Source organism: Heterocephalus glaber, unplaced genomic scaffold (genome assembly GCF_053883595.1).
Source record: "Heterocephalus glaber isolate CG9 unplaced genomic scaffold, H.glaber_assembly_v1.0 deba00001662, whole genome shotgun sequence".
NCBI lineage: Eukaryota > Metazoa > Chordata > Mammalia > Rodentia > Bathyergidae > Heterocephalus > Heterocephalus glaber.
Window position 1 is genome coordinate 4,049,539 of NW_028258403.1, and position 18,569 is coordinate 4,068,107.

General features: G+C 44.0%; 1 protein-coding gene across 7 annotated transcripts in view; it reads right to left on the minus strand.

Moving 5' to 3' along the window:
• Positions 1-18,569, minus strand: part of Slc7a7 (solute carrier family 7 member 7) — a 48,438-nt gene that overhangs the window by 4,029 nt on the left and 25,840 nt on the right. For all 7 annotated transcript variants that reach the window (XM_087197154.1, XM_004864205.3, XM_087197156.1 and 4 more), the window contains exons 3-4: positions 2,617-2,742; positions 1,673-1,817 (exon numbers count right to left, since the gene is read on the minus strand). In XM_087197154.1, the coding sequence (XP_087053280.1) occupies positions 1,673-1,817; positions 2,617-2,742 (271 nt within the window). The remainder of the gene's footprint in view (positions 1-1,672; positions 1,818-2,616; positions 2,743-18,569) is intronic.

The window sequence follows — 18,569 nt, forward strand, 5'->3', positions numbered from 1 at the left end:
TAAAGATTGGGGCCGGAGGAGCCGGGGATTTAGCTTAGTAGTTCTGCTGCCTGCATTGCAAGCCCAAGGTCCTGAGTTCGATCCCCAGTACCAAAAAAAAAGATTATAAAGATTGGAAATTTTGTTTTAAGATTGAGAAATATAGCCAGTCATGGTGGCACATGCCTGTAATCCCACCATTCAGGAGATTGAGGCAGGAGGATTGCTTGAGTTTGAGGCCAGCCTGGGCTGTATAGGGAGTCCAAGGCCAGCCTGAACTACATAATGAGACCCTGTCTCAAAAACAAAAAAAAAAAAGATTGAGAAATATAAGCCAGGCATGGTGGCACACACCTGTAATCCCAGACTCAGTAGTCTGAGTCAGGCGGATCACTGTTTGAGGCCAGCCTGGGTTACATAGCAAGACCCTGTCTCAAAAAGAGAAAAAGGGCCAGGGATTTAGCTCAGAGGCACCGCACCTGCCTCACAAGCACAAAATCCTGAGTTTGATCCCCAGTACCAAAAAAGAGAGAAAGAGTCAGCCATAGATCTCTTAAGGTCCCTCTAGTCCAATAAAGTTGTAATCTTTACAAATATTCTGGAGAGTAGACAGTGGACAGCCAAAAAGAAGAGGGGCAAATTCTCAAGTCATTCATCTTCTGTCCGGTAGGTGGAAGCACCATGCAGGCCTTGACCCTGCGGCTACTATCTGCTCCCTAGGTTGCAACAGACACTAGCCGTGTACCAAGAATGCTTTGTTTATTAAAGCCAAAAGGAGTTCACAGGTATGAGGGCTGTTATTCTTTTGAAATTTTACAGAAACTCCACTCCCTGGAAATCTTAGTTCCCAGATTCAGAATATTTTACAGCCAGGAAAGGTTCTGGAGATTCTATAATTCCACCTCCTTGATAACAAGCAGGCAAAGAGAAGGCAACCCTCCAAGTCATCCAACAAATCAGTGGAAAGACCAACTCAGGACCTCTGACTCCCTGCCCAGTGTTCTCTTCACTCTGCAGACTACAAGGCGATTTGGAGTGTTGGGTGATTGAAACAATACCACACCGGGTATTAGGGAAACAGAGAGTGGAAGGAAAACAGAAATGTTTCTGAAAGTAATTACTTAAAGTTGTCTACATAGGGATAAAGGTGGATGAGAGATTATCAAGAGAAAAAAAGATTTTTTTTCTTTTTTGAGAGAGAGGTCTCACTGTTTTGCCCAGGCTGGTCACAAACTCCTGGGCTGTGGCAGTCCTCCTGTCTCAGTCCCTTGAGTAGCAGGGACTACAGACATGTGCCTCCACACCTGGCAAGGAACACGTATTTTAATTTTTTTTTTTTTTTTAGTACCAGGATCGAGCTCAGGGACCTTGCGCTTGCAAAGCAGGCAGCAGCATCACTGAGCTAAATTCCCCGCCCAAAACATTTATTTTAAATGCACACACAAGCACATAGCACATCTTGCAGGAATGAATGAATGTATGAATTTACAAAGCATTCCCAAGAAACTTCACATCTTAGCTCTGTTACTGGCTTGTGGATGAGTTAAATCTCAGGACCTTTGGCTTCCTATCCATTACAATAGGGCTGCTGAAATTGGCCCCATAGACGTTGTGGCATGCTGCCTGGCACATAGTAGGAGCTCATTAAATGATGGCTGTCACTGCTATGAAAAGTTGGTGGTGAGGTACTGACCTCTCGGGATTCTTGATCTCTTCGGTGACATAGTTGAGGGTGTCCCAGCCTGAGTAGGAGAAGAGAGCTGAGTACAGCGCCAGGGCAATGTCACCCACTACAAACGATGAACCCTCGAAGGAATTCTCCAAGTTAGCTGAGGCTCCTGGAACCCAAGCATAGTAGAAGGTGGGAGGGTTAGTGGTTCATTCCCCTAACTTCAAGATGATCCAGTAAAGGAGCAGAAAGATAGATATGGTAATAGCAACAGATGAATGGCTTACAGCACCTTGGGTTGTTGTAAGGACAGGAAACAGAAGGTGGGCTAGCGTGTACAGAATGGCATGGATGGGGATCTTGACATCACCCAGGCAGCTCTGGGACAAAGAAAACCACCACAGAGCAGAAGTGCTGGAGAACAGGAGCAGTGTTCTGCTCTGCTCAGGCTGCCTGATTCCTTTCTAACGCCAGACAAGGCTGACATATGTGGGGAAGGACAGGACTCAGTAGGCCTGGGTCAACAGAGCAGTTGAAGGGTAGGTTTCAGACCTGGAAACTAGAAAGGAATGGGTACAAGGAGTTCATTCCTGACCCTTGCCCACCTCCAAGGCAGAACAGTCAGCAACAGTACTAAGCTCAACAGTCTATAAAAGCCAACTCCCAGAACATGGCTGTCAGCTCCTTTGCCAAGATCAGCCTCCTCCGCAGACAAGTTAAAGATAGGTTTTGGGTCAGTTGGCCTCTGTACAAATTTCAGCTCCCTTCTTAACCACTAGTAATTTGGGAAAGCTACTGAATTCTACAGCCTGTTTCCTCCTCAGTAATAAAAGAGAATTTTAATAGTTCTAATAGAATTTTAAATAAGGCTATTGAAAGACTCAAATGAAATAAATGCACAAAGTATACTTGGAGGAGTGTGGCTCACAGAAAATGTTTAACAAGTGTTAGTTGCTATTATTTCTTACCCTGGCCGAGTCCAACAATGCCAGCAATGATGACCGCAATCAGCGCCAATACTTTAGCATAGGTGAAAATATCTTGTACCACTGTTCCCCACTTGACATAGGCGCAATTAATGAAGGTTAAGAGACCTGAAAGAAAAATAATACTGACTGGTGACTGACCCTTCCCACCCAGGAGGCCATAGACTCCCAAGCGATATTTCTAATACCAGTCACCAAGACGGACCCTTGGGCCAAGAAAGTATATGTGAGCTCTGGTCTGCTCTTATGGGAAGCCCCTGCTGCAGAATGACCTCACCATTATCATTCAAGGGTGTTCTACATATCACCACATACTTCTTCCCCAGCCCTAGCACCGTATACAGGAGACACAGTGATGAGGCTTTGCATACATATGAAAGTGCACCAAACACCTAGTCACAGCAGTAGGAGGCACTGGTGGCTGTACAAGGTTAGTGATGTGTTTTGGCTCTTGGCTCTTTGGTGACAGTCTCTCATCATACACCCCAGACCCCCATACTCCACACGAGAGCTCTAGCACCCACCACTCTGACTTTAGTACTCCTGTTAACCTTCAGGAGTCCTGCTGTGACTTATCCAATGTCTGGGCCAGCAGTAAGGATGTGTGGCCAAGGATCAGGATGGAGGCCAGGCTTCCTGCCCACTGCCTGCCAACTCAGCTGCTTGTTTTTGTGCTTTAAAAGACTCTTGCAGCTAAGAGCAGTTCCCATAGAATGGGGATAGGGCATTTCTTCCTCGGGAAACAGAGAAGAGCCATTAACATTTCTTAAGTCCTTCTACCCTGGGATAGAGGCAATCCCTTTACCCAAGTGAGCTTCAGTAAAGTGTAGAGACCATTCTTAAAGAACCAGGGTTCTAGGGCCGGGGATTTAGCTCAGTGGTTCCACCACCTGATTCAAAAGCACAAGGTCCCAAGTTCGATCCACGGTACCAAAAAAAAAAAAAAAGAAAAGAACTAGGGTTCTTAACTAGGGTCTCCACAAGGCCTGAATTTCTTTGGCAAAGTATATGATTATATACATTTTAAAAAAAAAGTCTACAACTTTCATGAGAATCTCAGAGAAGGGGCTGGGGGTGTGGCTCGGTGGTTCAGCATGTGCTTAGCATGCCCAAAGCCCTGGGCTTGACCCCCAGCACCAAAAAATAATAATGATGATTATAATTTAGAGAAATCTATTAACCGTCCCCTCAAAAAATTAAAATTCATTCCTTTAGAAGAAGAGATTCAAGAAGAAAAGCCTATACATGCTGTGAGGTTGACTAGTAGTACCAAGATGTGGCAGGGAGGAGAAGAAACTGAGGTGCATGGAGCCCTTGCTGGACCCTCGGCTGGACCCTCTGGTGACCCTCAGGCATGCAGATGTACAAATACCTTCTCCTTGGTGTCACAGTGAATCACTTTCTGGCTGCCTCCTTCCCAGCCCAGCGTCTGGAACACCATAACTAGGGCTTATTTTATTGGTTTCTTGGGGGGTTTGTTTGCTTTTGAGAGGCCTCCCTATGTAGTTCAGGTTGGACTTGAACTTACCATGTAACCCAGGCTGGCCTTGAACCTGTAATGATCCTCCTGCCTCAGACTCCCTAGTGCTAGGATTACGAGCATGAGCATGCACCACCACATCCAGTTCAGGAGTGCTTACTTTAAAGCCCTGCTCCCAAGGGCTGCAAGGCTAAGGTCAGCCTCACTCTGCATTACAGTGGAGAAAGGGTGGGTTTATCTGCTTCAGGCCACCAGTATGGTCAGAAACCACCCCCAGCCTGGGTCTCCTGGCAGTGCATGGCCCCCAGTGTCCCCACTCTTCCTGTTTTGTTGCTTCCTGGCTTCATGCATTCTGGCCCAGGGACTACTTCATTCTGAGAAGCCGGAAAGACTGGCCTCTCAAAACAGGTCTCTCCCCCTCTCTCCCCGTCTCCCTCCCTCCTTGACCTTCTTCCCTCCCCCCATCCCCATTCCACTCCCTATCAGATTCTTCCTTGCCCTTCTGGAGAAGGGACATTCCTGTCCTATTCAAAGGCTTGCCTTTCTGCCTCAAAAACAAGACAATAAACAACCAAACTTTATCACAGGGCTGGGCAAAAATGCATGCTCCAGGCCACTCCACTGCTAGGTTAATAATTAAAGACATTGTACAGTCTCCACAAGCATCCCACAAACTGACCAAAGTGCCAGTATCTTGCCCTCTACAAATCTGTCAAATCTGTTGATCCTCCTCTGCCAGTCATCCATTCCTTCCTACCCACTGCACTTGTGCCTCCAGCCACTCAATAGCCCTCAGGCCCCTCCTCCCCATCCTGTATTCCTAACCCTCACCTTCAGGCTCTACTGCTGCCTTATACACACAACACAGACCAGGTGTCCATTAGAAACACCAAGCACAAGTGTACTGCCATACGCTTAGGGGAACAGGATGCCCTAATGCAAATTCCTGGTTGACCTTCACAGCTCACACCACCAAACTGAACAGACAGAAGGGACTAGTTCTAGTTCACAGTCAGAGTCTGCAGCTGTGTGCCACCAGGTCTCTTCTCAGCTCCCACAGATGTGAGCAGGGAAGACAGGACAGCCAACCCACTCACCACCTTTACTGAACCAATCTCGGCGATGAGGACACAGGACTTTGTATTTTGACCATACTCTTTCTCTACTGCTGTATCCATCCAGTTGACCCCTCTTCTGACGCCCTATCCCCTCCCAACTTCTGAGCTCATTTCTCAGTCACAGACCCCCATCTTGCCCTGCTGCTCTTTATTGATACCAAGGAAGCCTGGCCTCCATCCTGATCCTTCAGTTTGAAGGAGAAGGAATCTTATGAAAGAATGCAGTAGAGCTGGAAGAGAGCCAGCCCTCACCTTCCCAGAGCCCAGTTTCCTCCAGGGTCTGTGAGAACAGGAAATGGGTATGGCAGGCAGCAGTGCTGACTGCGCTCTCTGTCCTTGCCCCCAGTGGATACAGCTGAGCAGAGGCCCCAGCGCCCCAACTGCACTGCTCTCAGAGTCAGGGCAGGAGCGCACAGTGGAATGAGAACAATTTAGAGGCGCCTGCAAGTTAACCTCAAGGATGAATATGCCTGACTCTTCTATCTCTAGAAGCAAGTTAGCCCCTGCCTAGTCCTAGACTAAGTCCACATGACGGCCCAAAATGACCTTCAGGTCTTGACCCGGAGCAAGTCCATTCCTGATTTAATGCCAGGGGGAGAAAGAAGCTGCTGCGAAGATATCATTCCCATAGCATCTAAACAGATGCTCCTGAATAGATATCAAACACCGCCTACATGGCCTCTCCTGGAACAGGAGGCTAGTGCTGGCATTAGGACCTAGGGTCAGCTCTAGAATAAAATCCAGAATTCACCAGGCCAGGTTGATCCTTTTTTTTTTTTTCTTTCTGAGACAGTCTTCCTATGTAGCCCAGGCTGGCCTCGAAGCTACTGTGACCTTCCTACCTCAGCCTCCCAAGTGCTGGGATTATAGGCATGCACCACCACTCCTGGCAGGTTGATTCAGAAAGGAACAATGCTTTCAGGCCCAGTCTAGATCAATGCCCAGGGTTAGCATAGATACTCAAACTAAACAGTCCCTGAAAAAGAAAGTTATACCTACAATCTGCTGGATGCGGTGGCACATGCCTGTAATCCCAGCTATTCAGGAGTCTGAGTCAGGACAAGTTTGAGCCCAGTCTGGACTACTTAGCAATTTAGAAACACACTGAACAGGGAATGTTGGAATACACCTGTAATCCCTGTAATCCCAGCACTCAGGAGGATCGCCGTGAGTTTGAGGCCAGATTGGGAGACCCTATCTCAAAATACCGAGAGAGAAATAAAGGGAGGGGAGGGGAGGAAAGGGTCCCAAAATAAAAAAAAAAAATGTTAATGTTAAAGGACTGGGGATGTAGCTCAGCACAAAGGCCTTGAGCTCAAACCCCACTACTGCAAAAGAAAAAAATCCCATCTGCCTTCTCCCCTATCGGCTAACACCTCAACTTTTTCCACCCTTTATGAGGAAAATCTGGCTTCGAGACCACTCATCCCCTACTTCTGGACTCGCCTCTGCATTTACTTCACTGGTCAGGTCTCCCTGGAAACATAGGAACCCACAGAAGCCTCCAGACAGTGTTGTAGATGTGGAGTCTGAACTTCTTAACCGTTCCTATTTCCCCACTTCAAACTGATGAGCTTTTCCCCCAGCTCCTTTTTTGGACCTGTAAAATGATTTTTAAGCCCAATATTGGACTTTATATTCATTCTTACTAGCTTTACTCTGTGAGTTTTTAATGCACCATTCCCACTTATTAAAAATACCATAGGTAGGGCCAGGGATTTAGCTCAGTGGTTTCGACACCTGCTACGCAAGCACAAGGACCTGAGTTTGATCCCCAGTACCAAAAAAAAAAATACTGTAGGTTTTCCCCCCTAGCTTGTATCAAATCCCTTCAATCTGCTCTTTTTTGTTTGTTTTTAGTTTTGCTTTTTTGAGACGGGGCTCTCACTATGTAGTTCAGGCCAGTCTTGAACTCACTATGTAGCTGAAGTTGGCCTCTAACTCTCAGTTATCCTGTCTAAACCTCTCCAGCACAGAGATTACAGGGGTGCACCACCACACCCAGCTACTAAACCTGCAAATTTGATGAGCATAACTCCAGAGTTCACAGAAGTCACTGTACAAATGTTGACTAGGCACAAAGAAATCCATTATATTGTTCAACTAATATGTGTTAATAATTATTTTTTAAAGTCACAGCAAATAAATAAATCAGTCAATGTTGAATAGGATCACCAAAGTCCTGAAGTCTATCTCTATAGAACTGCCTCTGCCGAGGATTTAGCTCAGTGGTTCTGCCGCCTGCCTGGCAAGCGCAAGGGCCCAAGTTCGATCCCCAGTACCAAAAAAAAAAGGAAAAATCTATAGAACTGCCTCTATGATGCCATCATTCCACAACATCGTTCAACTGCCTAATAATCTATCAGATAATAGTTTAATCTAGTCTACTTTTTTCCACCTTGTCAACAAGAATATTTTTCCTAGAGAACCTTCTCTGCTCTAACAATCTCATGATGCTATCAAATGACTCAAATGAAATCAGTACGTTATTTACGCCAGAATGTTCAAGCTACATCCTTGCAACAGACAAAAAACTGGAAATAACCCAAATGTCCCCAACAGCACAGTAAATAAATAAATTCAGTGGAAGACTAAACAGCAGGGAGAATAAACAATCTACAACTACAGACAAATATATAGACCAGCTGGGTGTGGTGGTGCATGCCTGTAATCCCAGCACTCCGGAGGCTGAGGCAGGAGGATCACCATGAGTTCAAGGCCAGCTTTGGCTACATAGTGAGTTCAAGTCCAGTCTGAACTACATAGTGAGACCCTGTCTAAAAAAAAAAAAAAAAAAAATTACATAAGAAATCAGGCAAGGACTGAGGTTTAGCTCAGTGGCACCACGCCTGCCTTGTAAACACAAGGTCCTGAGTTCAATCCCCGGTACAAAAAAAAAAAAAAAAAAATCAAGAAATCAGGCAAACCAATGCCACTATTACTCCAAATAGTGATTTTCCTTTCTGTGGGAGGTTGGGGGCACTGGGAGAAATATAGGAAGGGCCCAGGGGCCAGTTCCTTGATGTGGATGCTACTGCACATGCATACTCACTTTGTGAAAAAACTAATCCACACACTTGTGACATGTGCATTGATCCTTCAGTATACGACACTTAAAAAATTAAAACTGAACCCAAAAATGAGGTTAGCTTAGCATGGCACATTCTTAATGAGTTCGTACAAGTTACTAGTGATTGCCCTTCCTTCTTCTCATACTTTGCTAACCACATTTAACAAACAAGCCTAGAACTTGGACAAGAATCAATCTCAAGTTATCAATCTGGAGTGTTCAGAAAGCACCTTTTTCAAATCAACATGTTTTGTTTTGTTTTTTGGTACTAGGGATCGAACTCGGGACCTTGCGCTTGCAAGGCAGGCACTATAACCACTGAGCTAAATCCCCGGTCCCAGAAAGCACCTTTTTCAGAGAGCTGGGTTATCACTTGTGGTAGATGAGACAATGTCCCCATTCCTCCCAAGATAGCTACACCCTAATTCCTAGAACCTGTGCACAGTAAGAGAATTAAAATAAAAGCAAGCTTGGCAAAGTGGTGCACACCTGTAATCCCAGCACTTGGGGAGCTGCAGCAAGAAAGATCACAAGTTTGAGTCTCACCTAGGCACCTTAGAGAGACCCTGTCTCCAAATAAAAAATAAGAAGGCCCTGAGTTCAATCTCCAGTACAGAAAGAAAGAAAGAAATGATAAAGTTAAGATTACTTGGGCTGGGGATTTAGCTCAGCGGTTCCGCCACGTGCCCTGCAAGTGCAAGGATCCGAGTTCAATCCCCAGTACCAAAAAAAAAAAAAGATTGCTGGACACCTGGCCTTAAAATAAGAAGGGGTAGCTGGCTATGGTGGTACATGTGTGTAAGCCCAGCATTCTCGGAGGCTAAGGCAAGAGGATCACAAATTCAAGCCCAGCCTGGCCAACTTAGAGAATTAGTGAGACTGTCTCAAAATTTAAAAAAAAAAGTGGGGCCGGGGATTTAGCTCAGTGGTTCTGCCACCTGCCTCGCAAGCACAAGGACCAGAATTCAATCTCCAGTACCAAAAAAAAAAAAGTGAGGGGGTTGTGGATATAGCTCCCTGTGAAGGCCCCAGGCTAATCTAGTACCAGAAAAAAAAAGAAGACAGAAGCGGAACAGTCAATGTCCCGGGGGTGCAGTGTGAGACTGCACCAGCTACCGCTGGCTTTGAACATAGGAAAGGGCCACGAACCTCTAAAATCTGGATATAGTAAGAAAAAGAATTCTCCCCTACAGCCTCTAGAATGGGACACAGCACTACTGACACCTTGTATTTAGTCCAGTAAAACCTATTTCAGACTTCTGATCTCCAGAACTGTTCGATAATAACTTTGTTTTTGTTTTGTTTCATTTTGTTTTTTGTGGAATGGGGTTGAACCCAGGGCTTCGCACTGAGCTTCCTTTGCACTGAGCACCACCACATCCGGCTCATTTGTCTGCATCTGGGCAGTTATAAAATATTAAAGTAATGGCATGCTTTATTACTTATCCCAATTCTCTTGGTCTTGCTTTTTTTATTAGCCTAACCACTATACTGAACCCTTTTTAGGATGGTCATCCTTATGCTAGGTAGAGAAGTGTAGAAGGAAAATGGGGCCTGGCCGTCTCCCATCCAGTATCATAGGGTGTCCATCCCTGCCCTTGCTGCTCTCATGTGAACGTGCCTGTCAAACCCTTAATTGTCCTCAGTCACTTCTTCAGATTTCAATTGATGCTAAGCAGTAATCTCCAGGACACTCCACTTGAAACTACATCACACCTTTGTTTAGTCCTCCCTACACCTTTTATCTTGTTTTTAAAAATCCAAGGTGCCAGGCATGGTGGCACACACCTACAGTCCCAGCACTCCTCAGGAGGCAGAGGCAGGAGGATTGCTGTGAGTTCAAGGCCAGCCTGGGCTACATAGTGAGACCTTGTCTCAAAAAAACAAAAAATAAGGTAAAATAAAAATCTGAGGTCATCTTGTTCAATCACATTGGCATCTTAGATGTCTCCTTCCTAAATAATATTATTTTTGGGCCAGGGATTTAGCTCAGTGGTTTCGCTGCCTGCTGCACAAGCGCAAGGACCCGAGTTCAATCCCCGGTACCGGAAAAAATAATAAATAAATAAATAATATTATTTTCAATTACTTTACCAGAATTTCATATTTTTTAATCTTCTGGGCTTTTTTTCTTTTTAATCTTTGGCTATGAGTTTACAGGCGTTTTCTCTGAGTGTTTTGTAATCTCTTTACCTAAAATTTTTTTTTTTTTTTGGTACCAGGGATCGAACTCAGGTCCTTGCGCTTGCAAGGCAGGCAGTGAAACCACTGAACTAAATCCCTGGCCCTTTACCTAAAATTTAGAGTGCATCTCTGAGGAAACCCACCATTTCATTTTCTGGGAGGTACAAACTCAACAAGGGTACCCATCACCTCATGAGGATTCTACATTTCCCCCAATTATGTTAAAATATAGTAAGTTAGGGCCGGGGATTTAGCTCAGTGGTTTCATCGCCTGCTGCTCAAGCGCAAGGACCCCAGTTCGATCCCCAGTACCCAAAAAATAAAATAAAATAAAATATAGTAAGTCCTAATACATGAGGCTCTGGGTTCAATCCTCAGCACCAACTAATAATAAGTATGGATCCTCCAGAGAATCATACTGAAACCTTCACAGGTTAAATGGTAATGATGACTTGGATTGCTCTGAATACCCTAATGGGTAAGAGGGCTGGCTGGGCTTATAAATGGAGCAGTGCTGATGGCTACTGATATTAGTGCCTGAACCTCAGAAGTTCGTCTCATTACTCACTCTACTTTTGTATATGTTTTCCATAATAAACTTTGTTTTTTAATTTATAGAGGTACTACTTCTAACAGAACAAAACCAATTTTAGCAAAAAAAAAAAATGTTCAAGGAGTTAAGGTTTCCTTTACCACTACATTTTCCCTTTCAAACAAATTTAATAATCTTTTCTAGGAAAGCAAAATGTTTATTCTGCTGATCTGCTGATATGCAGTATATTCCCACAGCTATACTCATTCCTGCTTTTATGTTGTCCCATTTTCTCCCCTGTGTTCGTTCCTTCAAGATGAGTATTTATTGCCAGCAGTATTACAAGGGGAAGCCTTTGGGAAAATGTACAAAGTGGAACATAAGGGCCCTCCCACGGAACCTTGTAATAATTCTTCTCCCTTAAGGTGAGCAGATAGGACTAACAGAGGCTGGCACCTTTGTGTCCCTTCTGAGACATGGGCCACAACTCTGTAGCAAAGGAGAAACGACTTCTCCTATTTAGGTGTAAGATTAAACCTACCTGTAGGAAGAGAACTAGAAGGAGTACTGGGTGGTACATTCATTTCATGTGTTAGAAAACAAAGACAGAAGAAAGTAAAATCCTTTGACAGGTTTCAGTACCTTGGTGAACTGAAATTTCCTTCTCACTGCAATCAAAAGAATCCAAATGTAGCCTTGGTAGAGTACACAGGCATCTCTATTATAGCAAAGCCTCCCACAAGTCCATCTCTCTGCTATACACATCCTGGCTCTGCTAGCAAATCCATCACTTTGGAGTCTTTTGTTGTTCTCCTCCCGTCCCCTCCCCTCCCCTCCCCCTTTCTTTCTTCTTTTTTTTTTGGTACTGGGGATGGAACTCAGAACCTTGTGCTTGGGAGGCAGGTGCGATGCCACTGAGCTAAATCCCCAGCCCCATTTTTTCTTTTTTTTTGAAGCAAAACATTTATTGGTACAATTTAGATATACATAATGATCACATTCATCATAGGGAATTTGTACCTGTACATGATATATCTTGCTTCTTTTTCATTCACTATCACACTCTAATCAATTTCACTGATAGCTATGAAATTGTTTCTTCCTTACAGTAAAGGTCAAATGTGTTTATCTACCTTCCTTATAGTGTTTGCAGGTATGAGTTCAAACACTTCATTCCAGATCTTCTATTCCATTTCTCCAAATGCACTACTGAGCACTCCCTACGCCTTTATTTTTCTAGCTATATAACACCTGGTAGCCTCAAAAATGCTGGCTTTTCTTTTCTCTTTGCATAGTTCTCCTTTCCTCTAAAATTTCAATTTAAAGTCTTAACCATATCTCTCACAACCACTCTGAAACTTGTTCAACCCCTTGCTCTGCATCCATCTTTCTGCATCCACAATTTACAGTCAGGTACTATGTCCTGAACTCTATATTATTTCATACACACAGCCTTCGATTGAAAAAGAGATGAATATTCCACCTGAAATTCACTTTACTCCCTTAAACTTCAGCAGCATCAATGACATGCTCAGGTGTCACCTGTCAGAGGACAGGACTCATCCTACAGCAATCAGCAGGACCAAGGACCGAGGCTTAACTGGCGTGAGCAAGCTCTTCCTCACATGTTGCTCAGAAAAAACTGGACTTCTCTACATTAGGCTGGGCCTGCACACACTGAGAGGCACACTGTTTAGGAAGAGCAGCCAGGCCCCTTTTCTGCTATGTTCAGGCCTGCTCATGTCCTGAGGCCTGCAGAATATTCTACCACTGGTTTCTCAGATTGTCTAGATTTTAACTCTGCAAGAGCCTCAGACATGTTGCCTAAACCCAGAGATTTCAAGTTTCTCCTTCCTCTTTCTCTCTGCTGTTGCCCAACTGGGTGGGTTGGTTGGTCTGTCTGTCTGTTTTCTTTTTTTTTTTGTTACTGGGGATCGAACTCGGGACCTTGCACTTGCAAGGCAGGCGCTGAACCACTGAGCTAAATCCCCATCCCTGTCTATCTCTTTTCTAATGCTGACTTGAGATACTCTCACACCTTAAGATCACTTTCTCTTCCTCATTTCCTTGCTGTATTATTTCTTCACCCCTCCCAGGGCCAGTTCTTTCTCTGAGATAACAGGCGGCCCTCAAACTTTTTTCCTTCTCACGGTACAGAGCCGTGTCACTTCCTCAGGCATCATGGGTGAGAACAAGACACACCAACCACCAACCCAGTGGCTCACTGGATCAGACCTCTCCGCTGTCTCCCGGAACTCAGTCAGCACTCCAGTCCCTGGGACCCTGACCTCTCTGGGGGAGCAGGCAGGCAGTTGGTACCAGGAGGCTCTCAAATTAACACCCCCTCTGCTCGCTAGTCCTTATGAATCAGGTCCTCATCTGCTTGGTTAGGTTCAGTTCAAGTCTTTAGAACCTGGACCCCAAGCCTTGAGTGGGTCCCGAGGAATCTGTCACCCTGCCACACCAAGGCTCAATTCAGGAGGTCTGAGACAGGGCTGTCCAGGGCAATCTGACGATCTGCTGCCTGCTGCTTGTTAAATATGGGACATGACCTTACCTCCAACCTAGGATGGCTCTTGGGAAAGAGAGGTAACTGGCTTCCAAGGAGGAGGTTCAAAGGGTGAAAATCAGGTGAAGGCCTAGCACCGGGCTGTTCCACCTCATTAGTCACAAGTACATGAGGTCAGCCGTTCTGGTCAGGAAAAGCCACACGAGGACACGTGTCCCAAGCCCTTAGACAGACACACAGAGATCCAACGTCCTTTATATCCCACCATAGCTTAGGCAGACGCAGGATAAGCTGTCTGCTCTCTATTCTACCCCATTTCCACAGCAACCCTCAACCCTGCCCTGAGAGCCAAAAGCATAAAATCCCCGTCTCAGCCAAGTTGAACCTGGAAACATACCTTCTGTGCATTCATCCCAGTCAACATTTATTGAAGAACCTACTACGTTCACAGGGCCAAATGTGAGGGACACAAAGAATCCACCTGCTCCCTAAAGAACAGTATTTTGTGCTGGGCATGGTGGGGCCCACCTGTAATCCCAGCACTCGAAGGCTGAAGCCAGAGGATCACCATGGGGCCAGTGTGGACTACATAGTGAGACCTTATCTCAAAAAACAAACAAACAAACAAAAACACTACTGTGTTCTCTGGGGGCCTGAATAAGTGCTGCTGACTAACTGGTACAGAAGGCAGACTAAAGACACAGGAGGTAAAATGTACTGTTAACAATAGGCAAAAAAAATTAGGCCAACATAACTACGTCACAGTGCAGGCAAGGGCAGGCAAGGCAAGGACAGAAATGGATGATACGCTAGTGGTGGGCTCTGAGGAGAGGACATAGGTGGACCTGGACTTCAGGACAGCTAACCCTGACTCTGAGAAGAGAAAAGCTCCACCTCCCCTGCAAAAGCAGAGATGCCCCCCGTTTCCTGTCTGAGCCATTATAGATTAAAATTGCTTTAAGTCATCCAAAGAATGTAGAAATTAAAGATTTTAAAAATTAATAAGATGCAGCTGGGCATGGTGCCATACACCTGCAATCACAGCACTCCAGAGGCTGAGACAGGAGAACTGCCTTGCGTCAGAGGCAAGCCTGGACTACAAGTGAGTTCAAGGCTAGCCTGAATTACAGAGACCCTGTCTCAAAAAACAACAAAACAAAAAATGAATAAGATGCAAATGATTGTGAATATAAATTGCAACACTACATACCATTTTTGACTGACAATAATGTGCCAAATATATATATTTAATCTGACAGAGTAGATTTTATTATCTTCATATTACAATTGAGGTCACTTAGTCAGTAGCCAGCTTCAAAGTCTACATCTATTTGATCACATTGTACAGCACCCTAACTGTAGGCAAGGCCTGGGTATGAGATTATTTCCTCCTATGGTTAATGGACACACTTCTTGCTGCAGAGAACTGGAGCAATCCCCAAAGAGCTTGAAAAGCCAGAATAACTAGAAGAAGAAAAAAAGTGACCATTTCTATACCCTGGACTGGACAAGTTAGCAAGGATCCTTTAGAAGTCAGAATTCAGGGCCAAGGATTTAGCTCAATGGCACTGTGCCTGCCTTGCAAGCACAAGGTCCAGAGTTCAATCCTCATTACCACACACACACACACACACACACACACACAAAGTCAGAATTCACCAGATGTGGTGGCTCATGCCTGTAATCCCAGCACTCAGGAGGCTAAGGCAGGAGGATCACAGTGAGTTTGAGGCCATCCTGAACCACATAGTGAGATCCTGTCTCAAAAATAAAAGTCAGAATTCACCTATTCAGTGGCATGATGAATAGCAGAGAGACAGCCTCTCCAAGTTTTGATGTCCAGATGCTGGAATATAGCAACATAAAGAAGAAACAGAAGGAAGTGGGTTTTCAGGACCTAGTAAGGCTCTAACGAGAAAATCCAAGCCCACAGGGAGAGCAAAAAAAGAGACCTCGACACAGAAAAAAGGAGGTAGCAAGCGGCATTTTCTCTCTGAGCCTTGACTCACTGTATGAGGAGGGCAGCTCAAACCTACAGATTCACAGTGAATACTGGCGATCCCAGAGGACTTCACAGAGAAATGCACCAGTAGAACAGAGCAGTGGACACAGCAGACTGTAGTGGCTAGTGAGTTATTTGGGTTCAGATGTCCCCCAGGAGAAGGCGATTGGCCAGGAGCCATCTCGGAGAGGGGCTGAGATCAGAACTCAAGAGCAGCAGCAGGCTGACTCCATTAGGGTGAGGTGGAACTGTGTTCAAGTCAGCAGGAGGTCAAGGAGCTGAGTTCAAGCCAGCAGGGAGCCAAGTTCAAATTGACAGGAGGCATACACAGTGTTGCAGGCTGAACAAACTGGGTTCCAGCCTCACAGCCAGAATCCAGCCTGAACTTCAGTGTAACTAAAGGTGCAGGCTTGCTGGGATTATTCACTACCCCACCATAAATCTATGGCTGGCTTGCTGGGATTAATCAATATAGATCCTGGCTCTGTCTGCCTACTCCACCAGTGACAGCAGAGAAACACACTACAGTGGACTTTTGCTTTTCTTCTTTTTTTTCTTTTTGTTTTCTTTTTTTTTTCTTGTTTGCTCTTCTTTTTATAGGAATGTGAACACTGTTTCTAGTTTTGTTCTTGTTGTTATTCTGTTCTTGCTTTTATTTCTTCCTTCTCTCTTTCCTTATCTTCATCAGTTTTCCAAAATTTGCATAATCTTCCTTTGTCCTCCAGCCTTGTTTCTAATCTCTTCCTCTTCCTCTATTTATTTTCCCCCAACCTCTTTTAAATTTTCTCCCCAAAGGGTAAAATTGCCATATTGAGGGCATATTTACTGTATATAATTTTCCAGCTTGTTTTAGATTTTTTTAAATAACCACAAATAGAGTTCATATGGTTAAAGGTGCCAAATTAATAGTAACTACACTTTGTCATTTTCTAGGCTGTGTTTGATGCTCATGTTATTGCTGATTATACTACTTTAGCCAAGGTGACATATTTGTGCTAATCAGTTGTTCCTGCTGGTATACCAAGACTGAGATTTCCTAGGGGTCATAAATAATACTATAAGCCAGTGCCAAAGAATGAGGAGCTAGGCCAAATAGACAGCAACTTCTCGCCCCCAATAAATTGAAGAGGTGGGATCGTGCAACAGACTCAAAATCCAAAAGCCAGCTACACCTGGAAGACATCTCTGAGAAGTAGTAATTTCCTAAGGGTTCTCAATACCAGCAATAAATCTACCAGCCATAAGCAATTTACAAGCATCAATCCAGGAATTAAACTTTTAAAAATAGAAAAATGAGAAGACATGTAAGCAACATACAACCCCAGACCTCCAGCTTACCAAAGGCAAATTCAGGGGGTAATGAAGCAGAACAATTCAAAGGTCACCCACCCGGACTCCTTGAAATGGTAATAGCAGAAGTAACAAAGCAGATGAATGGGGCTCTAGAAAAAAATCAAATCAGAAATAATTTCTCAGATAACTACAGAGATGGTGACCATAATGAAAGACATAGTGACTCTATAGAAGATTTAAAAATAAATAAATACAGATTAAAAAATAAATACAGATTTAAAAATAAATAAATAAAGGAGCTTAGGAAAATGATAGAAACCATGAATGCCCAACATAGGAAAAAAAAAATGGAATCTATGAAACAGATTCAAACAGATATCCTGGTGATTCAAAATTCCACTGAAGGGCTGGGGATTTAGCTCAGTGGTTCTGCCACCTGCCTCGCAAGCCCACGGTCCTGAGTTTGATCCGAGGTACCAAAACAAACAAACAAGAAAGCTTTAAAAAAAAGACTCAAATCCATGCAGTTAGGAACAATAAGGGTAAAATCACAACAGACCATACAGGAATCCAGAAAATCATTACTACCTACTTCAAGAACCTGTATTCTTTTTTTTTTTTTTTGATACCAGGGATCTAACTCAGGACCTTGCCCTTTCGAGGCAAGCTCCAGAACCACGGAGCTAAATCCCCACCCCGAGAACCTGTATTCTAATATAATGGAAAACACAGGAGAAATGGACATATTCCTAGATATGAATTACCAAAGCTGAATTAAGAAAATGTAAAAATTCTAAATAAACCAATATCACTCAATAAAATTGAAGATGTAATTAAAAACCTACCAACAAAGGCAAGTCCAGGCCCTGACAGATTTGCTGCTGAATTGGCCGGGGATTTAGCTCAGTGGTTTTGTCACCTGCTGCTCAAGCACAAGGACTGGAGTTCAATCCCCGGTACCAAAAAATAAATAAATAAGATTTGCTGCTGAATTCTACAAGAAATTTAGAGAAGACCTAATGCTACTTCCCAAACTCTTTAATGAAATTAAAGGGAAGGAAAACTCCCAAAGCCAGAAAAGGATCCAACCAAAAAAAAGAACTAAAGGGCCGGGGATTTAGCCAAGTGGTTCTGGTGCCTGCCTCACAAGTGCAAGGTCCTGAGTTCGATCCCCGGTACCAAAAATAAAAACAAAAAAGAGAACTACAGAACAATCTCTCTAATGAACATAGATCCAAAAATCCTAAATACGGTACTGGAAAACAGAACGTAACAAATCATCAAGAAGATTATACACCATGACCAAGTAGGAGTCATCCCAGGAATGCAAGGATGGTTCAACATATGCAAATCAATAAATGTAATACACCATATTAACAGAGCCAAGGACAAAAACAATATGATCATCTCAATAGATGCAGAAAAAGCGTTTGACAAAGTCCAACACCCAATCATGATAAAAACTCTACAGAAAATTGGAATAGGTTGTCTTTACCTCAATCTGATAAAAGCCATGTACAACAAACCAATAGCCAACATCATACTAAATGGACAAAAACTGAAAGCTTTCATTCCAAAAGCAGGAACAAGACAAGAATGTCCATTATCATCACTCCTGTTCAATATAGTTCTGGAAACATTAGCCTCAGCAATTAGACAAGAGAAAGAAATAAAGGGAATAAGGATAGGAAAGGAAGGAGTTAGATTATCATTATTTGCAGATAACCTGATAGTCTCCATAGAAGAC